At 30.1% G+C, this 24209-nt stretch overlaps 4 protein-coding genes across 4 annotated transcripts; 2 read left to right on the forward strand and 2 right to left on the reverse strand.

Moving 5' to 3' along the window:
• Positions 1-4003: 4003 nt before the first annotated feature.
• Positions 4004-4837, forward strand: LOC108327149 (uncharacterized). The gene has a single exon (XM_017560885.1). It carries the CDS (start codon positions 4004-4006, stop codon positions 4835-4837), a length of 834 nt encoding a protein of 277 aa, XP_017416374.1.
• A 1283-nt stretch (positions 4838-6120) lies between these two features.
• On the forward strand, positions 6121-7074 carry LOC108327148 (uncharacterized). Its single transcript, XM_017560884.1, has one exon. It carries the CDS (start codon positions 6121-6123, stop codon positions 7072-7074), a length of 954 nt encoding a protein of 317 aa, XP_017416373.1.
• Positions 7075-8828: 1754 nt separating this feature from the next.
• LOC108327944 (uncharacterized) lies at positions 8829-12451 on the reverse strand. The gene is made up of 10 exons (XM_017561681.2): positions 12210-12451; positions 12004-12072; positions 11685-11764; positions 10862-10961; positions 10729-10782; positions 10162-10239; positions 9918-10015; positions 9789-9846; positions 9329-9450; positions 8829-9184 (listed from the first exon to the last, which is right to left on the reverse strand). Exons 1-10 carry the CDS (start codon positions 12396-12398, stop codon positions 9022-9024), a joined length of 1011 nt encoding a protein of 336 aa, XP_017417170.1. The 5' UTR covers positions 12399-12451; the 3' UTR covers positions 8829-9021.
• A 1319-nt stretch (positions 12452-13770) lies between these two features.
• Positions 13771-16705, reverse strand: LOC108327791 (ACT domain-containing protein ACR4). Its single transcript, XM_017561498.2, has 7 exons — positions 16437-16705; positions 16287-16332; positions 16084-16198; positions 15910-15977; positions 14807-15406; positions 14461-14565; positions 13771-14372 (listed from the first exon to the last, which is right to left on the reverse strand). The coding sequence occupies exons 1-7, from the start codon at positions 16508-16510 to the stop codon at positions 14028-14030; spliced, it is 1353 nt and encodes a 450-aa protein (XP_017416987.1). The 5' UTR covers positions 16511-16705; the 3' UTR covers positions 13771-14027.
• Positions 16706-24209: the final 7504 nt, after the last annotated feature.

Below are 24209 nucleotides of genomic sequence, written 5' to 3' on the forward strand. Positions count from 1 at the left end.
GTATGAAAGTTTATACTGAAAAATGTGTTTACTGTAAGTTGAATTTGAATATGAAATTCTATGATAATGAACGTTCGTTATCGAAACGGTCTTTGACCGTTCGGTATTCTCAGTAACTTCTTTGAAATAGCTGAACTCTTTCATTTGGAAAAGATTCTATTTGAGGATGAACGCCCTCTTATGTATATAGCTTTACGTTTGAGCGTTCGGCCAAACGTAGATATCCTGAGTGTTGTGGGAGAGATTGAGAAACTTGAAAATATATAGTCAGACACTTAGTCATATTGTTAAAAAATGTAACTTCACCATTCCAACTTATATAAAATCCTATTTCTAAGATTTTGAATCAGCGAGGGGTCTCGACCCAAAGCGTACGTCCTAAGTGGCGCTCGGTCTTATACCGAATGCTCGTCCCAAAGCGTAAGTGATAAGTAGCGCTCGGTCCTATACCGAACGCTCGTTCTTTCCGTAATTATCAACGAGCTGAAATAACGTTCGTCCTGAATTCCCATAGCGTTCGTCCAAAAACTTAAATTACGTTCGTCCTAAATTTCAGTAAATTCGCGTACCGCGTTCGGTCATTTACTGGCAGTCGGTTTATTCTAACTAAATTGTACTTAGTACATTTAGCACTCGTCATTTTGTATCTTCATTCAGTTGGATTGACTTTGAATCTTGATCATTGAATTATTCTAAGTATAAGTTGAATTGTTCTAGAGTCAGTTCACTTAACTGATTCAAATTGTAATAACGTTCGTCATGTAAAAAGTGTCAGCTTTATCCCTTTGGAAAAGAAGATCTTTCGGCCTCGCTCTTGACGTTCGTCCTCATTATGAGGAGGATTGAAACGCTCGTCCTTTTATGAAAGTGGAACAAAGAATGAAAATGTTATTAAGAGGAAGTGTTATGATGTGCGAACAGTATAAGAATGAAAATTATGATTGTGGATTTTGAACGAGCGTTCCAGGGAGGAACAACTCTTGAATGGAATTGAAATGGTAAAGTATGAACGTGGTAAGCTTAGATGGTGGTTCATCCTGATATTCCGTGAGTGCTCGTTCTCAAGTAGAGATGAGTATGTCATGTGTGGGAATGACAGGAGGTCTTAGTCCATAACTGTAACTTGGACAGAACGGACTAACCTCAGGTGGCGACTGATGAGCATTCCAGTTATTCCACCTGTGTGCACGAACGCCTTAGCTACACAAGATTCATACAGTCCGGACAGTCTGTCTAGTATCAGGAATTTGATTGAATTAATGAATGAATTGAAGTATGTGTTGTAAATTATTTGATGTGTATTTGATATGTTATGAAATGTATGTTTTACTTGAATTAAATTCAATAAGCTTACCCTTCGTATTCCTTTGTGTTGTCTGTTTATGTATGTCCGTCTTGTCCTTGCAATGATCATCCTTGTGGATGTGAGCAGAGGGAGATGCTTCTTTGAAGGAAACACTTGAAGAAGGATTCATTGCTGAAGAGAATCTTGTAGAGGTTGAAGTGAAGGCCGAACAGTAGGACGTTCGGTGAGCTGTTAGCTTAATTAGGTTAGCGGGCCGTTTTCGAACGAGCGCCCTTTTGCTATAGTTGTATAGTTGGACGTTCGGTATTTATTTTTGTACACCGTTCGTCCTTATTATCATTGAACGCTCGTAAACTTTTGTGTATATATGTAAGGCCGTTCGGCCACTTGTGAAATTTACCCCTTTTATTTTAAAACTGTTTTGTCATATTAATATATGTTAATATTCTATTATATAGTTGATGACTGTATAATTTTGGGATGTTACAGATGTCAACATCCGTTGAAGAAAAAATTATTCAACGGATGTGGCGACATTCGTTGAGTTTCTTTTTTTTTTTAATTTTTAGTTTTTTAATTTATTGTATTTTAAATTAATATATAAATATTATTTAATTTTTTTAAATTATTACTTAATAATTTATAAATTAATTTTATTTTATTTAATAAAATAATTATTATTAATTTAATTTATGTATTATTATTTAAATAAAAATTAAAATATTTTTTATACATATATATTAAAACGGATGTGTCCGTTGAATTTTTTTTTAAGTTTTTTGTTTTTTTATTTTTTTATTTTAAATTAATATATAAATATTATTTAATTATTTTAAAATTATTATTTAATTATTTATAAATTAATTTTATTTTATTTAATAAAATAATTAATATTAATTTTAATTTATTTATTATTATTTAAATAATAATTAAAATATTTTTTATACATATATATTAAAACAGATGTGCCACAGACATCCGTTGAGTTTTTTTTTTTTAAGTTTTAGTCTTTTTATTTTTTTTATTTTAAATTAATATATAAATATTATTTAATTATTTTAAAATTATTACTTAATTATTTATAATTAATTTATTTTATTTAATAAAATAATTATTATTAATTTTAATTTATTTATTGTTATTTAAATAATAATTAAAATATTTTTTATATATATATTAAAACGGACGTGGCGATATCCGTTGAATTTTTCTTTAAGTATTTAGTTTTTTTATTTTAAAATAATATATAAATATTATTTAATTATTTTAAAATTATTACTTAATTATTTATAAATTAATTTTATTTTATTTAATAAAATAATTATTATTAAGTTTAATTTATTTATTATTATTTAAATAATAATTAAAATATTATATATATACATATATATATATATATATATATATATATATATATATATATATATATATATAAAAGAATGTGTCACGTTCATTAGTTGAAATTTTTTTTTAAGTAAACGGATGTCAACATCCGTTGAAGGTGAAACGAATGTTGACATCCGTTTTTATAAAAGAGCAAATTAGGTATGAAGTGGTGCAGGAAGCAGTTGGTGGTGGTGGAGGGAGCAACTCTCTTTCAAAGTTCAGATTAAACTCGAAGAGGAATAAGATTGGGCCAAAAATAGATAAAATTTATACTCTTTGTTGATGCATGCAATAAATATATACTCATCAAAGTCACTTGCACTAATTTTAATTAAAAATAGATAAAATTGTACTTATTTTTTAAAAGAGTAAACTAAATAGTACTCTTATATTTGTTAATTTTAAAATAAAATTACATCTTTAATAAAATAACATCTATTTCCCTTTAATTTTTATATATACACATATCAGAGAAAGATATTAACCTTCTTAATATTCTTAAGATTTGAAGATATTTTCATTTCTAAACAGTTTACTAACTTTGTATTCAGTGTTTGAAAAATATTTATTTATATGTCGTTTTTATTATATTAATTTTTTTAAGTCATTTTTAAAATATTTTTAGATTCCTTTTCTCAATTTTTTATCATAGAAATTTCTATGTTTTTCATTATGAAATAATGTCAATACATGAAATAATGTCAAGAATTTAAAAAGTAAAAAAATGTTAGAAACTAATGTAAAATTTCTAAATTTTCAAAACTAAAAGTATTTTTAAATATTAGTAAGTGACATTTTAATCTTTTATTTTTATTTTTGAAATATTATATAGACTAGAACTTAATAAAAACTTTTAAAAATAACTAGTATGTATTTTTTTTAAAATTACAAACAAAAACTACTTTTTATAAATAAAATATGAAAAATGAATATTATTCTATTAAAACATAAAACAATAAATATTATGTCATTAAAACTACAATAGACGTAATTCAAGTAGCTAGGAGAGTATAATTAATATTATTTAAAATAAAATAGAAGTAAATAAAGTAAGTGCTATTTTGTGCAAAAGTAAAGATGACGTGTCGGAACATGAAATAATATTCTGGATTGTTCTACTTCTATGGTTATCTAGAAGTTATGGTTCTTCTCCTGAAACTTCTCGAACTTTCATCTTTTCTTCTGTCTTCCTTTCTGGTTATAAAATCTGGTTATCTGTTACCTTGTTCATCACAATCGAAAACAAAAACCTGAACATTCTCGAAATTGATGCAGATGAAGAACACCTCTTTCGAAAGAACTCCCTGGGGCATGGTTGAGCCAAGCTATTACAAAGCACCATCTAAGGTGGTTTCCATTCCTGTTCGCTTCGTGAGTTCAGAGCGCAGCAGAGGCGATTCTGCCATAAAGATTCAAAGGGTGTTGAGAGGGTTTCTGGTGAGGAAGACGTTGAAGAAGATCGCGGCCATGAGGGTGGAGTTGGCACGGATTGAGAGCGAGATTCGACTTGAAGTGGTGAAGAGGGAAGCGAAAGAGAGGGTGAGGGTGATCGAGACCATCATGAACTTGCTTCTCAAGTTGGATTCGGTTCGGGTATTGCACTACTCTGGCCTCAGGGAGTGCAGAAAGTCTGTTATCAGAAAAGCTATTGCCCTTCAGGAAATGCTTGATCAAATGGGTGTCGCTGATTCTAATGAGGGCGTGAAAATAGAAGAGAAGGAGGAGGAATGTGCTGTGGAAGAATGGAATTGTTTGGTGAAGGAAGAAGAAGAAGATAGTGGAATGGAAAATTTGAGGAATGAGGAAGAGGAGGATGAAGTTGAATGTGAGGAAGGTGAGGAAATTGAAGGTTTGAGGAATGAGGAGGTGCAAGAGAAGGAAAGTGTTTTGGTGAAAGAAGAGGAAGGAGATAGGAAGAAGAAGGAGTTGTTGATGGAGACGATGGTGGAAGACAACCACAAGATGATAGAGATGATGACGCAACTGTTTCAGAAGAATGAGTTGCAGACTTCACTTCTCACCTCTCTATCACAGAGGGTGGAGAAGCTTGAGAGAGCCATGGCTTCAGAGAAGTTGAGGAGGAAGAAAAAGAGAAAGACTGATAGAAAAAATAAACAAACTCATCTCAGAAATTGCTTCATCTGAGTTTCAAAAGAATCTTTCTACTTTTGTAATCTTGGTTTCTTTTTGTCCCTTGTAACTGGTTTTTGTTGAAGTTGATGTTCATTGTAATTCAATTTTCCTTCATAGTACCAATAAAGTGTTCTTTTAGGTTAGTTTTAGAAATTCAATTGCCTTCTTATTATCTATGCATTTGCTCTGTTCAAAAGAAATCCATACATACAGAACGATTTGATGCATTTCCAATTTCCATTCCTTCCAGAAATTTTGCCATAGAACTCATGCAGAAGACCTTGACTGAAGCATATGAAATTTGCATTGCATATAAGAGGAATTTTATGTTGCTTTCAAAATTAAAGACATATATTAACTCTGGTTTAAAATTAGAAGGACATTCTCATCTCAAGTTTTATGGTGTCTATAAAATAATATATCTATAGACAGTCAAATCAATTAGATAAAAAAATAAATTTAAATTTGGTAAATTTAATAAAAGATTGAAAAACCAACATTCATTGAAAAAAAAATCATATTGCAACAAGATCACAAGACACAACATAGATATATTTATTTAAAAATTTCAAAAATAAACAAAATTTGTCAACTATATTTAGAATGCACGCTCTTCTCATATTTACAAAATGAATAAATATAAAGTTAAATTATGTACACTTAAATTTGGATCATTTTTTTTTGGCTCATAGTAATAATAAATAACATAGCATTTTAGATATATCCAATTTTAAATTACATCGAAAAGAGAATTTAGCACCCTAAATTTTAATTCTTTGTATAAATATATTAAATCTTAATTTTGTCTTAATTCATGTTTAATTTTATCTCATTTACAATAGATATTTTAAACTTTAATTTAATCGATTTACTGTTTTTGTATTTGTCTAAACACGCCTATATTTTCATTTTATTCTAATTAATCTTTAAAACTAAGATGGAAACCAGGGAAGTAAATTTTATTTTATTTTATTTCAAAACTAATAAAGAAAAATAAAATTTAGGTTTTCTATAATTACAACATATTAATAATAATTGAAAAAGTGTTATAAAGTGACCAGAAATGATGACGTGGTAGAAGAGGCGAGAAAGTAGAAGAAGAATCCACAGCTATCTAGAAAGAGAGCATAAATGACGCCACGTAAGCAAGCCGTTATTTCTTTCCTTTCCTCCTGAAACTGCTCGAACTTTCGTTTCCTGGTCCCATCTTCTGTATAAATATCTTCCTCTGTTACCTTCTTCCTCAAAAACAAAAAGCAAAATCCTTAAAATTCTCGAAATCAACAGGACCCACAATGACGCAGATGAAGAACAGCCCTACTCATTGGAGCACGGCCGAGCCTGATTATTACAGAATACCTTCTAAGGTGGTTTCCATTCCTGTTTACTTCGTGGGTTCAGAGCGTACCAGAACCGATTCTGTCATAAAGATTCAGAGGATGTTGAGAGGGTTCCTTGTGAGGAACGCGATGAAGAAGATAGCTGCCATGAGGGTGGAGTTGGAGCGGATCGAGAGCACGATTCGAGTGGAAGTGCTGAGGAGGGAGCAAAAGGAGAGGGTAAGGGTGATCGAAACCATCATGAACTTGCTTCTTAGGCTAGATTCTGTTCGGGTGTTGCACTACTCTGGCCTCCGGGAGTGTAGAAAGTCTGTCATAAAAAAAGCTATTGCCGTCCAAGAAATGCTTGACGAAATGTCTGTTCCGGCTTCAGAGAAAGAGGAGGAGGAAGAAGTGAAAAAAGAGAGGGAGGGTGATTGTGGGGTGGGAGAAGATGATTGTTTGGTGAAGGAAGATGAAGGTAATGTAATGGAAAGTTTGCAGAATGAGAGTGGGTGCATGGAAGAAGAAAGCATTGAGTTGGAAACAAGTTTGGTTGAGGGAAAAGAGGGTGAAGTTATATGCGAGGAGCAAGAGAAAATTGAAGGTTTGAGGAATGAGGAGGTGGAAGATGGTGAAGAAGGAAAGAGTTTGGTGAAAGAGGAGAAAGGGGATTGTGAAAGAGAGGAAGGAGATGGGAAGAAGATGGAGTTGTTGTTAGAGAAGCTTGTGGAAGACAAGCAGAAGATGATGGAGATGATGGTGCAGCTTTTTCAGAGGAACGAAACACAGACTACACTTCTCACCTCTCTCTCTCAAAGGGTGGAGCAGCTTGAGAGAGCCTTTGTCAGTGAGAAGTTGAGGAGGAAGAAAAAGAGCAAGGCTGATGTCAAAAAGAAGTACTCTTGCCCTAAAAATGGCTTCCACTGACTTGTGCCACCTCTCAGAATGATCTCCATTGTTGTGATTTTGACTTCTTTCTGTCTTCCTCTTGTAACTATGTTTGTTTTTGAAGTTGATGAGTTACTTTCTCAAATAATTTTGGAAACTGCATTGTCTTTTATCACACATGAATCTTGATTCTACAATAGAAATCCAAATATGCATACTTACAATTTGGAGGCTTTTCTATTCTTGTCATAGTGTGGAGGAATGTAATTTGATTATTGTGATCAAGCATTTAAAAAGGTTAGGTGTTATGAATTTCAGATAAATTTCATCATGATTGAGCTTCTTTCAAGGTCTTCAGCATGAGTTCTAAAGCAAAATTGCAACAGATATTCCATTGAGCTTTTATACAGTTAAAAATGAGTATCAAAATTTTCTAACAGTGATATCTATCAGGGTAAGTGTGTCGAGATACAAGTGTGTCAATGACTTTGCATGTTGAAAGGGTATAATTGATGGAGGAGACCATTTTAACTGTAAACAGAACACCACCACAAGATTAAATATATGACAAAATATATTAGTTTATTAATTTATTTAAACAGTTATTTTTATATTAGTTATGTTGAGATACTAATTTTAACACTGTTACAGGTTAGAGTACAAATATGTAATAATTATTTATTTTAATAAATAAGGAATTTGTTTGTTTTCAAAATGATATTTTTATTCAAAACTTATAAGCATAATGATCGATTTTTTATTTATTTAAAAATAAAATACATGAATATGATAAATTAATTCATAATGACTTATAACTGAATCTAAAAATTGAAATACTCAATAATAACATTTTTAAAACCCATTATATCTCTCGCAATGCTTAATAGTTGAAAAATGGAAAAGTAGGTTATTTTATAAAATGTAAAAAATTCACAATATATAAAATGCCACAATAACTGCAGTTTATTAAATAAATAAAAAGAAGGAATTGTCTAAATTTTTCCTAAGCTAGGAAAATTTTGGCTAATTTATAGTTATCGTGAAGTACAACGTTAAATAAATTTAGTCATAAATAATGTAATGATTAAAATAAACAATACAGTATAAAATAAGAAAAAAAAACAATAAATAGGAAGTAAAGTATTTTTATCAATTAGAGTAAATTTAAGAGTGAAAAAAATGTATAAATTTTACATGGTGAAATTCATTTTATTTGTATTACTTTTTTTAAGTGTTTAAGAAAAATTATGCAAATAAATCTTAATTCTTTCTAACCACTGAACTTAAGGATTAATGACGTATAACTGTTGTCACTTAATCAGTAATTTTAACTTTCAAAATCTTGTAATTTTATCTTTTTATGTTGACCATACACTTGCCTTAAATATTTAAAAGATAATTTTATCACTTAATATAACTTTATCAATCTCAAACTATATATTTATACCAAAAAATGATAAATAGACATGAAATAATTACCAGTACCTTTTCTCGTATTCTTGTCCCTATCTTATGTAGTAGAGAATCTTCAGAAAGACTAGATCTAGGTGTTCCTAAATGAGACGCTGAGACATAAATATACATAAATACAATAGATTTAGTATACTCATCATGTTTTTTTATAGTATAAAAAATATACATAAATACACCTAAAAAGGGTTTTTATAGATATAAATTTTCTATTTTGCATTTGTACAACATTAACATTCAAATTCAACACATCATCAGCTTCTGTGGATTATATATGTCATGGCTTTCTGATAAAATGCAGTTGAACCGAGCAAAAGCAACAATTAAGTTATCACCAACTAATGATTTACTTGTACCAGAAAAACCAAATCAATCTCAGTATTACAGTGTATAATGTTTGGTAAGACAATTAAAAAAACATAGCTTCAATGCTTTCACAGTTATGATTGATATTCAACATCTGAATTATGATATAACAGTTAAAAACTGTTAATAGAACTCAGAGCATCCCCACTCTCAGTTCTTGAGTGGAGTCAATTGGTTTTGAAAGAGTTGTGTAGCTGTCTTTCCCATGATCCACTCTAAATCTGATAAAGGCAAAGAGATCTCATTGGCAATATGATGCACTGCTTCTTTGGCTCCTTTGTAACCACATTCAGCAACAACAAATGGAAAATCACTGTAACAGCATGATTGGAAAAGAAAGAAAAAAAGTTACTTTGGTTGTTTATGGATAAGATTCTCTTACCCTTTTCCCCATTCTACTGTTTCCTCACTAAGTTGAGTTCTATTTTAGCTGAACACATGTATGATTGGAAGTTACCTGCCCCACATTACACGGTTAGCACCAAAGTGAGAGACAACTTGGGATAAGAGAGCAGACAAATCTAGATAAGGAAACTGTCCTCTTGACACTCTGAAAAGGGCACTAAATTTCACATGTACCTGTCATAAATTCAAAATTTAGCATACTCATGCTGGAGGTTTCACTGATAAAGGAAGAAGAAAAAAACAAAAGACTGTCAATTATTTTGACAAAGGACTTCAACAAGTTAAATGAATTTTGATAACATCAATATCTCAGATTTCATCTTTTACCATTTGACTCGTTTAATTGAAAAGAGGATACTGATATTGGCAAAAATAGATTAAGCATCTACAAGAGTTAAAAATTTGTGCTTGTCATGGTCTTCAGCAGTATAGCAAAAGTGAAATTAATGAGAACTTTATGCGTGCTGTGCTTCCTTGAAGTCACGCTGATGAGGAAAGAATCAAACACTTACTTGTGGGAATCTAGACAGATTTAAAAGTTGAGAAAAGACAAGAGCTTCCTCATCATTTCTGCAACATAATATTCATATAAGGGAACTTGTCTCGGTCTTTCAGATTGTAAATATAATAATATGGCTTACATTGGTGGTTTGCAAAAGGCCAAATGGTCAAGCAATACTACTGTTGAAGGAAATTCTGTGCACAGTTGCTCAATTTCAGAAATATGCAGACCAAGCCCCTGAAATTATTCAACTCAATGATTCTTAATTTCGTCAACTTCATACATGAAAGTGTCTCAACAACCGTATAAAAGGGTAGCCATACCATAAGCCAGAAGTAGGAATGTCACAGAAAAATTTGCAATACAAGGAAATGAAAAATCACCTTCATACACATGAAGCCCACTGCTACATTGAGTTCTCCAGCCCTTTGGAAAATTGCCTTTCCAACTTTATTTGTCATCTGCATTGTGATCATTCAATTATGATCCCATACAAAGTAAAAAAGATGTAGACTCTTAGTGTAACATATGATGCAACCACCTTTTTAAAAAGCAGAACTAATATTTTACTAAAAGACCCTATTTACTACAGATTTACACGTTACAATGATGCGACACTTTCCCTTATTTCTCCAAAGTGAGTCAAATTTAAATACTAAAAAGAACAACATTGAAAGAAACTGCCCCTGTAAATAAACTTGCTAAACCCAATATTATTCACATCTTCTGTTTCTTGCAGCACATATTTATAGCAATTCTTTTAGGATATTGTTTAGTTTCAGGAAAACTTACGGGAAGTGAGTGTAATTTACTATGTAAATTACTACTTCATTAGTCTAAGTGAAAGAAATCAAACAATAGAAGAGTAGGGGCGAAAAAAGAATGACTTAATTATGTCTCCAGCCTAAATCATAAACAAGCAGATATGTGAGAGAAATCAGTTTGCATGCCTTTTCTCCGGTTGGCCACAAATACGGATTAAATCGAACAGCACGGTAACCATCCTATCACAGATAAAAAGAAAAATTCAATTGTTTTGTAATAAAATTAACTATCTTGATGAAAAGAAGTAATTTACTAAACCTTCAAAACAAGATCTTCAAATTGCTTAAGCCCACTTCCATCATCAGCTGGATTAGCAAGGCAACAACCAACAAATTTGGTAGGGTATTTCTTCAAAACGCTGTCCAATGAACAGAATGACAAGAGTGTCACAATATAATAACCCTATAAAAGTTAAAACAAAATCCATTACATGGAAGATGCGATTACTACAGTGAAATTAAGTCCTTGTGAAAGTTTTTCCTCCAGTACACTGTTTAACCAGAAATACTGTTTGAATAAAAAATAGGGTAATCACAGCTGAGAAGCTCATGTTCATTGATGGATCATTCAGGCATCAACAGATAAACTCATCATGTATTGCTAAGTTCTCCACTTTAAGAAATAAAAACTTTGGATACACGTAGTGAGCATAAACTACTTCTTTGCATTTGGAAAACACCAATCTGCTTTATATCCCATAAATGAATGAATATACACATTTGATAGATCAAGCTTTTAAATTATTAGCTTAAGGAATTTCAAATTATCTTGGAGATCTTTCCTTTTGTTTCACTACTAGAAAAGGGTAGTTCCCTGTTTCTACATAAAGGTCCTTTTATAACAGAATGTCTAATCTTATCAAGCATTGCCATTATTGTGTTATCAGAATTTCTCCCTTTCTTCTACCCTATTTTCCTTTCCTTGGCAATTTTAGCATTGGAAAACACATCATTGCTGAGATCACACTTCCACTACACATTCCATCCTTGGCAATTCAAGCATTGCCATTATTGTGTTATCAAGCATTGTTTAATACGAAAACTCTAAATAACTCAGTTCTTACATCAAACAGGTAACAAACCTTGTGACGTAACTATGATCAAATTTATGATTAATTGGTTGCACAATGAGTGCACCATCTACTCCTGCCTCCTCCATACACTGAAAAAAGTGAGCATCAGCATCAATAATATACACACAAACTCAAATGCAAACACAATCTTTTACAGATGGGGAGCCGATATCACATTCTCAATGAATGAGTCAAAAATTGCAGGAAATACAAGAATAATGCATCTACAAACTGTTTACACAAAAATGTTAAAAAAATATACACACTATTGTCAAGTTAATTGACCCACAGGTAATAATGGGTAGAGAGATAATAAACAAAATCCTACCTGGAGCAAAAAATCAGCATTTCCTTGTAAAGTGGGTTCTTGACCAGGAAAATAAGGGAATCTACTAGCCTTCCTTTTCACAAAAAGAAAAGGTTAATCTCAATTTGGTGAGTGATCATAATAAAAGTCACCAACAACATTAACATTAATTAATAATATAAAAAGGAAAAAGGTGAAGAAATTGTAGTGTGGTGTGTTAATTTTACCTCTTGAGGTGAAGCCCACACGTGGAGATGGGAATCAATGACTTTGGAGGTTGAAGGGGTTTCAGTGAAGGCCATGTTGGTAACTGTAGCACAACAACCCCTTCTGATTCCGAACCTCAACTTTAACCTAGGTTTACTCGAATGTCTCAGACCAAAGCCTGAAACCACAGTACTCAACCTCAGCGCCATTTCATGCGAATTATCACTAAGAAAGGTTTTTTTTTTTATTGTTTCACAATAATCATGAGTAAATACATTATCTTTTTACTTTATTCTCAAAAAAATTGTATCTTTTGTTTTATTTATTGAAAACATGTAAATATAAAAACGACATAATAATAGTGTTTAAACCGAAGGAATATGTTGATTCATAATTGATCTAAACTTATCCTTTTCATACACAGTGTTCAACTTCTATTTGTAATAATAAATCAAAAACTACATAAACAAGAACAAAGAAACATTTTTTGTTTGAGTGAAATGTTAAAAGGGTTTTGTAGAATTTAGATGATGATATAAAGAAAGAGAAACCTTACAAATGTTACACTTTCAGCAAAAGGGAAAGAAAAAAAAAACTTTCCTTTTCTTAACCCCAGGTATAAATTTACATTGACATTTGTACTTTTTTCCCATTTGCAATGGTTTGTGTCAAAATCAAACGCGTTTTATATCTTACGCTTATAGCAGCTAAATAACAAGCATGTCCATGTTCATAAATGAAGAGTTTATGTTGTTTGCAATGAATTTTTCAGCTTAGAAATTTATAACTCTACCTATTATTTGGCTTTGGATTATATGTCAGAACTATAAGGTAAATGAGTGATTGTGGTTGAATCTGGCACACTTTTCCACACGCGTTTGCCAAAAAAGAAAGTGTTGTCTTCCCTTAAACCAGCTTGTGAAGGCCAAGAGAAACGTCTCAATCTAGCAGACACTATTTTGAAACTGCACCACCTCTTTAAGAAGGTACACGACACGTGCTATTACTAGTACATAAATGTGCCACATAGCACCTCTTTTTTTCCAGGTTTTTTCTCTCTAGCAAATCCCTATGTTCTTTGGAGTATTATATGTAAATTGGTGTAGCTGTGTTTAACATGTGACGTGTTCTGGTTACAGAATTTATAACTGCTGGTATAATTTTACCTGTGTTTTAGAACATACATGTTTCAAAATACGTTTTGGATTGAAGATGTGAATGCTACAAAATATCATGTCACACGTTCCAATACAATGATCAATTGATGATGTATGAATAAACACGACATATGCATTAAATGAAATTATTACCAGTTAAAGTAGAATTAACGTTATAATGTGACTCTAAGTGAAAACCACGTAAGTTTAATTGTCATAGATAATTCCAAAAAAGATGACAACATATACACGTTCTAAACCTTTTCATTTTATATTCTGGAAATTTTTGTTGTGGTATTTCAAAAAGGAAAATGTTCCAAAAATATTAATAGTAGGTTTGTGTTTATGTGTATTAACAAAGCTTCTGAGATCAGAAGAATGCAACAAAGGCAGAATATTATACAATTCAACCAAGAAACATGCCTGAACCAAAACCCTATGAAATCTAATTTCGTTCTCAGAAATTAATATAAAAGACATATTAATATACAATTCACTTAGAAACATGTCGAGATTGAACTCTACAATCTGACATCTAATTACAACTTTCACCAAATGTAGAAAAATCTACCACAAAAGCATTGCAATGGGATTAAAAGCAGTCTATCTAGGCTAAACTAAGCTACTGTTTACAATTTAGAACATTGCATATATCTCCTAATTTCTTGAAATACGGTAGGTTCAAGAATAAGACTTCATTAGACCCAAGTTGTAAAGAAACTTCTCAGAGCTTGATCGAAAGAGACCAGACAGAGAGAATTTTCCTCTCTCATGGGGTTGAGGTTTTGAGCAGACATCATCTTTGACCTGCAGTATGGCCAAACCAATCTCTTTTCGAACTGCTTCAATTGTTTCACTCTTAACTGGATTTCCAGTCACATCAGTCACATAGAAAACATTCACAGCTTGAGTGCCCCTGGTTGTAACTTCAGCACGGTTGACTGAAAGGCCATTTTCTCTAAAGATGCGGGTTACATCAGACAGAAGCCCAACCCTGTCCTCCCCACAAAGTTCTAGCTTTATACCCTACAAAATCAAATACAAAATAATTGTATCACTGATAAATATTTGGTAAGAACATGTGAATTAGCACACCAATCACGTGTGGTGGTACCTCAGAAGTTCGTCTCCTAATAGCGGCCTCCAAACAATGAATCACTCTTTGTCTTTCTGCTTCAGAACTGATAGGACAACCATCCACATGCCTTATATAATATTCCTGTAAAAGAAAGCAAAACAAAAACATATCAGTGAAGTTTAATGGTACAGTTAGTACCTCCAGTGATGAATTCCAATGGCAACCACAAACAAAAGCATATTGGTACTATTACCAATATGCATTTGCACTCAAAGTAACATGACATGTAATGTCATTAAAGTATGATAATTATAATTCATGTCTAAGTTGGTAAGATGTACGAGTACTGATTTGGTGTCAATTCCAAGAACATAAAACTAACCTGATATGCCTCTGGTCCTTCGGCAATGACAGTTCCATGGTACACAACATACTGCATGTCTGTGAGGGTGCATACCGTGTCAAACAGTAACTTAGGTCTATCAGGACACCTCAAGTTCACAACAGTATATCCCTTATCTATGCAATCATCAACAGTAACAAGGAGCTTGTTCCTGTCACTTGTTGATCCAGAATCTCCATCGTCTATGTCATAATCACGGTCGGCATACATCAACTGATGCAGCCTCCTATCCTTGTGAGTAGAACCAACAGAAACAGCAGTGTTGGCACTCTTCTTATCTATGTCTCCTTTCAGCACATACAGTAGAAGCTGCTTAATCTTAGCAAGGCGATCCGGGTTGTCGATGGACAATCCTGTCTCCTCATCTGTGATGTAAACAACAGATGCCATTCTTGAATTGTGTGTCCAGACTTCTGCTGCTACCACATTGCATTTGAGGTCTGCAAGAACAGCAAAAACTTCCGAAAGCAACCCTGGCCTGTCTCTTCCGGTTAATTCAATGGTTGTATGTTCTGCTTCAGCTTGAACCCCAACAGATCTTCTCAAGGATCGGAAACTGGAGGCTCTTGGACCCAGCGACTGCAACAAGAAACAGAAATTATCAGACTGAATTGGGTAATTCAGATGGATCCATACAGAGCAATAACATGCAAGAAGAAAATTGCTGATTCAAGTTCCAAAATGAAAGAAAACTAGTTCTTTTTCATTCTAGTTGTTAATTTGATGTGTTGAAAAGAAAAAACATAAACAGAAACATGCATTATTTTCTTTATTGGAGATATGTGCAGACCGAACAATCACTTATTTCAATTCCACCAACTGCCCCTTCACTCAAATAGTTGAATAGCAGATATTTAAGGTCATCAATTCACAAGCTTCAAGCTGAAAGTTTGAAAATTGAGCAGCATAAAGGACTTAAGAAACTACGATAACTCACAATTGAACATAGCTATTAGGGGGATGAAATGAAAAATATCAAACAAACTTAATCCTAATTTTGGAGTTAATTTATACAGGAAATTAAAAATTATAAAATACGTGAAAATAAAAATGGCTTCGGATTAGTTTTACAGATCTACTACCTGTTGAATACGGTCGGCTACATCATCTTGCACAAACTTTTTCCCATTCTGATCAGTGACATGAAAAACTAGGCAGTGACAAAAAACCACATAAAACAATATCACAAGAACTGAAAAAACAATTCACCAGAGCCATGGCAGATAGAAAATTGAGAACTCAGAAGTGAACCGTACCATCCATGAACCATTCTCCATCAGAGGAAATGTAAGCTCTTCTAACACTGAGATTCATGTCAGTGAGAACCTGAACCACCTCCAGCAAACTCCCGCGTCTGTTTGCGCTATCAACCTGCAACAAAACTCACGGAAAATGGTAACACAGAGAGACCCTTTTGCAATGCAGAAAAGACAAGGCCAATGGGAGGTGAATTTAGCACCTTTATCACAGTGTCTGTCCTGCTCGAAACGTTATCCACAGCAACTCTGCAGGGCAGCAAAACACAACATGAAAAACTACTATGCTACATAAACATCTCCGAGCAGTGCAAAGAAGCAAGAAAATGATTAGTGGCGGTAGAGTGGCGAACCTGGGAGGGTTCATTCGAATGACAAGCTTCTCGAATTCATCATGAAGAGGTAGAGGAGATGACCAGCAATCCATTTGGGGTGTGGTGGGAAACAGAACAGAACAGAGTAGAGAGTGGCTTTGTTTGGATAACGGAGAGTGAGTTTGTGTTGTGTCGTGTGTCTGATTTGATTCGTGTGTTGTTGGACTTTGCTTGTACCTTGCAATTGGGATGTGTGTTGTGTTGTGTTTGTGTTTCGTGTTTTGTGTTGTGTTGGGTCTTTGGAATGTGGTCAATTGGTAGAATGGCTCTTAAGCTGGACCAAACGTTCCCTAAGGACACACCACACAACACACTATCACAATTTCTTTTTTCTTCATCTCCTGAATAAATATTTATTATATTATTTAATTCTCAATAAATGTTTAATTACTCCCTAAATAAATATATGCCTGTACAAAAATTAACTTTCACTTTTCCATATTAACAGTAACAATAATTCTCTTTCTTAAAACCTAGGATATCAAAAGATATTAATTTTGTGTTTTATTATTCATATATTATATTTTCTTACAAATTATGTATAATAAATTTCAAAATTTCTAGCCTTTTTTAAACTTTTCACACGTCACCGTGTTTGGAAAAGTTGACGAACATAATAATAATTAAATAATAAAATATACTATTAAACTAAAAAGTTATGATATTAATTTAAGAATTTATCTTTTTCTATTAGATTAATTTGAGAAAACTTATGATTTAGGGGAACTGTTTTTAGACCTACTTCCTCAGCTGTATTATTACCTCTTTAGCCTTGGAAAAATTAACTTCTTTTTTCGTTTGGTAAGAATTAAGACGTTTGATAAATTGTATTAAATTTTATTAATGATTAATATATTTTTTCAAGATTATTGGGACTTCCTTTTTTAATTATATTTTCCCAGATTAGTTGTTATATATTGAATTAAGTAATTACGTTTTGACCAGTAATCATCTTCTGTTCCCGTGGAAGGGAAAATAATTAAAGAATTAGTATATTGAATTTATTACTTTGACCAGAATACTTATTTATTAAGGAAAAAAAATTGTAAAACAAATTAATACAGAAACAATTTGACTGAGGACTATAAAGAAGACTGAAGTCAACTGAATATATATTTTTTTAAAACGGCCACAAACTAAATTAAAAAAAATTGTTACAGTTGCTTATTGAAAAATTAATAATTATTTAAATTTTTTTCTTTAGGTCCTATAATTTTTTCTTTGCTTTTATCTCTGTAAAAGTTAAATAATTATTTATAGTCCTTATAAAACTACGAATTTTAGTTTTAGTCCCTGTGAAATGGTTTTTTTGTTGTTTTTCTTCATCTGTTTTTTTTAAGTCACCAATTTTGTTCCTAATATCAATTTTAGAAAGAATTAATAGCATATATTTTCTTTAATTTATTTTTAAAAGCTTTGTCTAGAAATATAGTAGGCCCCACTTAAATGTCACTTGATTTTTTTATCACATACATATAACAAATAAAGAAAGAAATTGTAAATATACTCAAGTTACAATTATAACCATCTTATAATTTTTATGATATCAAATAACAGTTATGATAAATAATAAATTTGCTAGTTTATATACTAATAAATTCAAAATTGATATTAAAATATTTTTTAATCGACTAATTTTGTGTTATGAAATCAAGTATACTAAGACAGTATTAAATAGGATTATTTGAAATTTAGAGTTTGATTATAATCTTATTCTTAAAAATATTTTAAAATGTAAGAAAAGAAAATACATTTAAAAAACTTTTAAGCATATTAGATTATTAAATACATTAAAAGATATTATAAAAATAAAAGAAATGATATATAAAAGATTAAATATATTTATTTCTCTAAATTAAATTATACATATTTAATTTTGTATTTTTGAAAGTCATGTAAAACATAGTTTTTAATATATTATACCATAGTGTTTTTTACTGTACGTACAAAGTTTATCATAAATTATAATAAACTTCTTGGAGGCGATACTTTGTATGATTTTCTCAAAGGGTAATACAAAATATTTTATAATTTAATTTAAGAATAAAATATAACATTTTATAATAATTTAAGAAAAAATAATAATCTTTTAGAAAAGATGTTATGGAGTTGGTGGTGAGTGGTAAAACATGTGAAAGTTGGAATGCATGATAGAATGTCCTTTGTCATAAGAAACCGTTACTGATGAGCTGGCATTTGTAGTGTTCGTTTGAATGAACAAACTGTTTCAATATGAGTTGTCATCCACACTCTATCTTTCTTAGTCAACCCTCCTTTATTACTAATTACCACTCTTTCTCCATTCACATTATTCACTCTAATTAACATTATAATTAAAAAAAATTAATCAACTAACGAAGGACATTATATACACTATTATTCTTTTAAAATTTATACCACTCATAAAATATATATTTTTGAATTTTCAAATTTCTAAATTTGGCTCCCTGTTGTTGATTATGTTTTAATAAATACTTAATAAATTTTTTTCCTTTCTTCCTTTTAAAGAACATGAGCAAAAGACACTTTATGCAATTAAGAGGTAAAGCATGTGAATCTTTTCATGTTCTTTGAGTTGAAGTGGCATGTGGGTGTATATGTTTTGGTTGTGTAAAAGGAAAATACTAAATGAATCGTTGTTTTATTTTATTTTATTTTAGTTAATTTTTAGTTTTTTATATCAATGGACCACAGTGCATTTTTTCATTGAAATTTGGCTTGTACTCTTTTGTATATTTCGTATGCAAATACTTTTTAACATATAAAGTATATAATTTCAAGTTAGATTATGAATTATTTCGTAAGTAGCTTATTTAAATTTCTTTTGAATAAGATTATCAAAATATTGTTTATTTTAAAATTAAAAAAAAAAGGAAAAAACGCGTTTATAATAGAAAATAAAGTTGTAAAATCATAAGCTCTCATTAATGCATGTCTACGGAACAACGAACCGACAACATAGTTACTCTCAAAGAGCGAAGTAAAACATTTACAGTAAATGTGTTGTAAATAAGTGTCACCACAGGGTGGACCTTTTGTCGCACCGCTAACACTGGTATTTATTTTCATGTGTCAAGAATATTATTTTTTTGTTAATAAAATAAAAGGGTCAAATACATATTTATTAGTTAGTTTTTGTAGCTAGTAGACTTTTGCTATCACTATATATCTACCTAGAATAAATACAAAAAGTAAAACATTGTGATGAAGCACATTTTCCCAGTATTTGATCTGTTCGGTGAGATGAAGTAGGGAAGGTTGAAAGAAAAAGTGTGGCATGGTTGAAACTCTTCTATTTTCAACTTATTTAATAATTCAAAAATTAAATTTTTACCATCGTAAAGAAAAATATGACTTTATTAATTGTTTTTAAATAAATGAAAAAGAATAAATACATGAACTCAATAAACTCACTCTTGACAAAATATATGTCCTCATCATAAAATAGTATATATTATAAATTTAAGTTAAAATTCGTCTTTTGTTTCCTAATTATTTTTATTCAGTCGTATTCAGTTGAATTAGAAATTATTAAATATGTATAAATATAATCAACTTACCACAACATTTTAAACATTTATTTTTATCATACTTAGTTTTAATGTAATTTTAGTATTAACCTTCGATTAAGGTCTAACAATTCGATTTTTCGGACAGAATTGTTTCAAGCTGATCCACCAATCATACCTTTTATATATATATATATATATATATATATATATAAAAGATAATTTTCTTAAATTGGAAGATTTTTTAATTACGAGTAGTATTTTAACATATATGTATCCTTTTTACTATCAGTTTACAATGAAAAACATTTGCATGATAGACAAATTTTTGTACAGAGAAGTTTTAAAATTTAGAATTCTTTACTTAGTGTATATTATACTTGTTCGTGTTAGAAATTTAAGTCTATGTCTAATACATTGAAAATGCAAAAAATAAACACTATATAAAGATTAATATCTATAAATTTATAGTAGAATAAATTTAGATATATTCAATTTCACTTTTATTGGAGTATTCCACGGATATCTGTGGAGAGAGGTTTGTCATTCATATAGTTTTGATTGGGACAAAAAACAGTGAGCAGCAAAAGTTTGTAATATACGAGGAGTTTGGTGTTATATAATTAACATTGTCAGCTAAAATATGCCAAATAAAATTTAATTAGGAACAAAAATGTCTTGTTGCAAAACTCAACAACCAATATCAAATACTCTATAAAAAAAATTACTAGAAAACATCCTGATGCATAAAATAAATAATTATCGTGGATTCGATTCTTTAAGATTAATTATAATAAGAAAAAGATGTATTCCTCTCCATTACATAATATATTTAAAAGAAAAATGTAAGTTGGTGTGAATTAAGCATAAGGGATGGAGCTGCAAAATCATGGCTTTGTCGTAAAGTGTTTTCTTTTTCAGTCCCCATACAAGATTGTGTTTAATATTTAGAATCAGTTAAATCAAGAATCTCTGTTCTTTTTCATAAAAAATGTAACATGATCACGTGGATATGCTTGCCTTTCCTTTTGCTCCCTTCGTTGCTTTCAATCTCTTTTTATCAATCATTTTATTAGACTTTGTGTTTTATTAGAATTTCCCACAAGAACATTCTGATTTGAGAATATAGCAAGACAAAACGCTTTAATATTTATTTTATGAAGTAGATTTTAAATTTAGTCTAATTTATAAAATTAAGTTTAAATTAATTTTATAAAATTTATGTTTAAGATGAGTTTTGTATTAACTTGTATGTAAATTTATTTTATTTTAATTTTACACCTTATATTTTGTATGGTCATTATAAAATTAGTTGATGGTTAAACATAACATTTTCATACAATTCTCTTCAAATTCAAACATTTTAATTAGAGATAAAAACAATATATTTAGCAATTCATCACTCTCTCTTCTTTACCTATAAGTTGAAACGAATATCACAAATCTCTAAAATTTATCATTATTGTTTGTGAAGAACTGCAGTCATCAGCAATGATGGAGGCAGAGAACTAGTGGGAGAAGGGTTTCTTTTGCGGGGAGAAGATGAGTGGCGAAAGAGTTTTCGTGATTTTTGCAATTTAAATAGGCTATTGTCTCGATTCTTCACTTAATCGAGGCAATAAAACCCTTACTACCTTAGCTCTCCACTTAACCGAAGTGTAAACTCCTAGAAAATTTAAAAATTAAAACCGTTATTAACTATATGTCTCGTTTAGCTTTAAACCCGAAGCATAAACAACATTTTGCTTCGGTTGGAAGGCAACCGATGTTGTAGAGCCTGCGACAAAACGTCTTAAATTAGGGGTTGTCAGTGCATAGAACGTTCCACATACCTTTTGTCAACATCTGTTGCCTCGGTTGGTCAAAGAATCGAGGTAGTAACCTATTTCAGAAAGCTTGGCAAGTGAAAAGTCCGCTTTGTAAAGGGGTGACATGGTTTTCTGCCTCGGTTGTTCGCAGAACCGAGGCAGTAGCCCTATTTCAAAAAACCTGTCAGTTGAAAAATCTGTTTGGCAAGGTGGGTGAGAAGGTTTTCAATCTCGATTGTTTACAGGATCGAGACAGTAACCCTCTTTAGACATCAATTTCTATATAACCGAGACATATACTTTCACTTAAACTACGAAAATGTCACTGTGTTTTTATACACTTTGATTTCAGTAAAACCGAGACATATATAGTGCGTTTAAATATATGTTTTTTACTAGTGGTTAAATGTTAAAAGAAAAATATGTAATATATCATATGGCTTTATGTATAAAGCCTGTGAATGACTTGGCGTCATGGTAAACCATGTGTTAATTTTATGAGTGTTTAAGAAAGTCATAATTTATCTAACATTTTGTAAAGTATATAAGATATAAAGTTTTTTTAAAAGAAAAGGAATGAAAAGTTTGTTATGGGTATTTTTACTTATGGATATATAATAAAAGGGATGTGAAAGTGAAACCCTAGAAAAAAGTGTGGGAGACAGAGTACTGACAGGTACGGTAAGTAAGTGTATTGCCACATCATTATCTCCTTTTTGTCTCTCTTTACTTTTTTTGTCTGTCTCATCCAATCCAAACCTAGTAGACTCACATGACCTTCCATCGCACATCTCTCTCTAAGATATTTTTATTTTCTCTTCAGATACACGTGACCCATACTATAATTTTTTTTTAGTTTTTTTACCTTTTATAAGTTCCGACCAATTTTTACATTTTTTAATAAAACTAAATATATTTTTAATTTTTAAATTTTAATACGAACTTCAAATTTTTCTCTCTTTCAAATTCTTTATACGAATTAATTTTAAAACTTTAACATATATAAATACAATCTTTTTAAACAATTAAATTTTTAACGTATTAGACAAAAATAAATATTGAACCTTTTTTATATGTTTTAACTCAACTATTATTTATATATTTTAACTCAGATATTAATTTAATTTTTCTTAACATAAACAAAATTATCATGTTGAATTAAGAAAGATATATTTATTTATTTTTAAAGTTTAGAAACTAATATTTATTAAAGTTTGCGGATTAAAATTTATAAACTTCGAAATTTTGATAAAGTTTAATTTTTAAACTTTAACATATATAAATATAATCTTTTTAGACAATTAAATTTTTAATGTATCAAATAAACATAAATGAATTGTTGATATATTTAATTTAAAATATTATTCAACATATAAAATAAATTACATCTTGAATTAGAAATTAGAAAGATTATATTTATTTACTTTTAACATTTGGAAATTCAAATCTATTAAAATATTTTAGAACTAAAATTTATCCAAATTTAAAATAAATACAAATCAGAATCTTGAATCTAAATTTAAGAATTATAAACATATTTAACATTTTTAATATTATAATAATTCAGAAAATTAATTTATAATTTTCAGATTGTACAAGTTAAATTGCCTTAAAAAGTGTTTTAACTTTCATCTTAATAAAATATTTGTAAAAAAAAAAAACATTGTCATCTTTATGTTTCTTCTCTGCTTCTAAACAAGGGAATATTTTCTTGCCTCATCTGTGTTTCTCCCAATTTATCAAACTTTCTCACTTTCTCGTCTCTTTTAAGCCAAACACTGTATTAACAAAATTTGTATCCAATTTAAAATTACTTTTCACATGAATCAAACTATCGAAGTTTCAAAAGTTATCAAATCTCTTTGGTCTGATACTATTCTTTTATTTTTCTTTTAAAATTTATTAAAATTAAAAAAATACTCTAACTATGCAGTTTAACTTCAACACACATCAGTTCTAACAAAAAAAAATAGTAATACGTAATTTAAAAAAAATTAAATGACAGGTTTAATTGACTGCAAGTTGAATTTAAAATTAATTTATTCAATTTGGTTCCCTAATAATGTTGCCATAAAAATTTCAATACAATTCGGCCGTTGCGTGTTTATAAATTAAATGAGATGATTCACTAAATTTAAAAATAAAAAATTAGTAACATTTTTTCATTGATGGTGTATATATAAAACACTTAATATTTAAATAGTTAACTAATATTAAGAGTTCCTATAATTTAAACTGTATTTTTTCAATAATATAAAAATTGGTCAATTCACTTAAACTTGATTCAAACTACTTGATTCATCAATCAAGTTAGCTGAATTAATTCTGACATGGAATGAAAATATCTTCAATATTTTCACTTCAGTATTAGGTTAAAATAATTTTACTTATATTTAATTTTTAAAAATGAAAATATAATTCAATATAATTAATTA

The sequence above is a fragment of the Vigna angularis genome, chromosome 2, assembly GCF_016808095.1.
Source record: "Vigna angularis cultivar LongXiaoDou No.4 chromosome 2, ASM1680809v1, whole genome shotgun sequence".
Taxonomy (NCBI): Eukaryota; Viridiplantae; Streptophyta; class Magnoliopsida; order Fabales; family Fabaceae; genus Vigna; species Vigna angularis.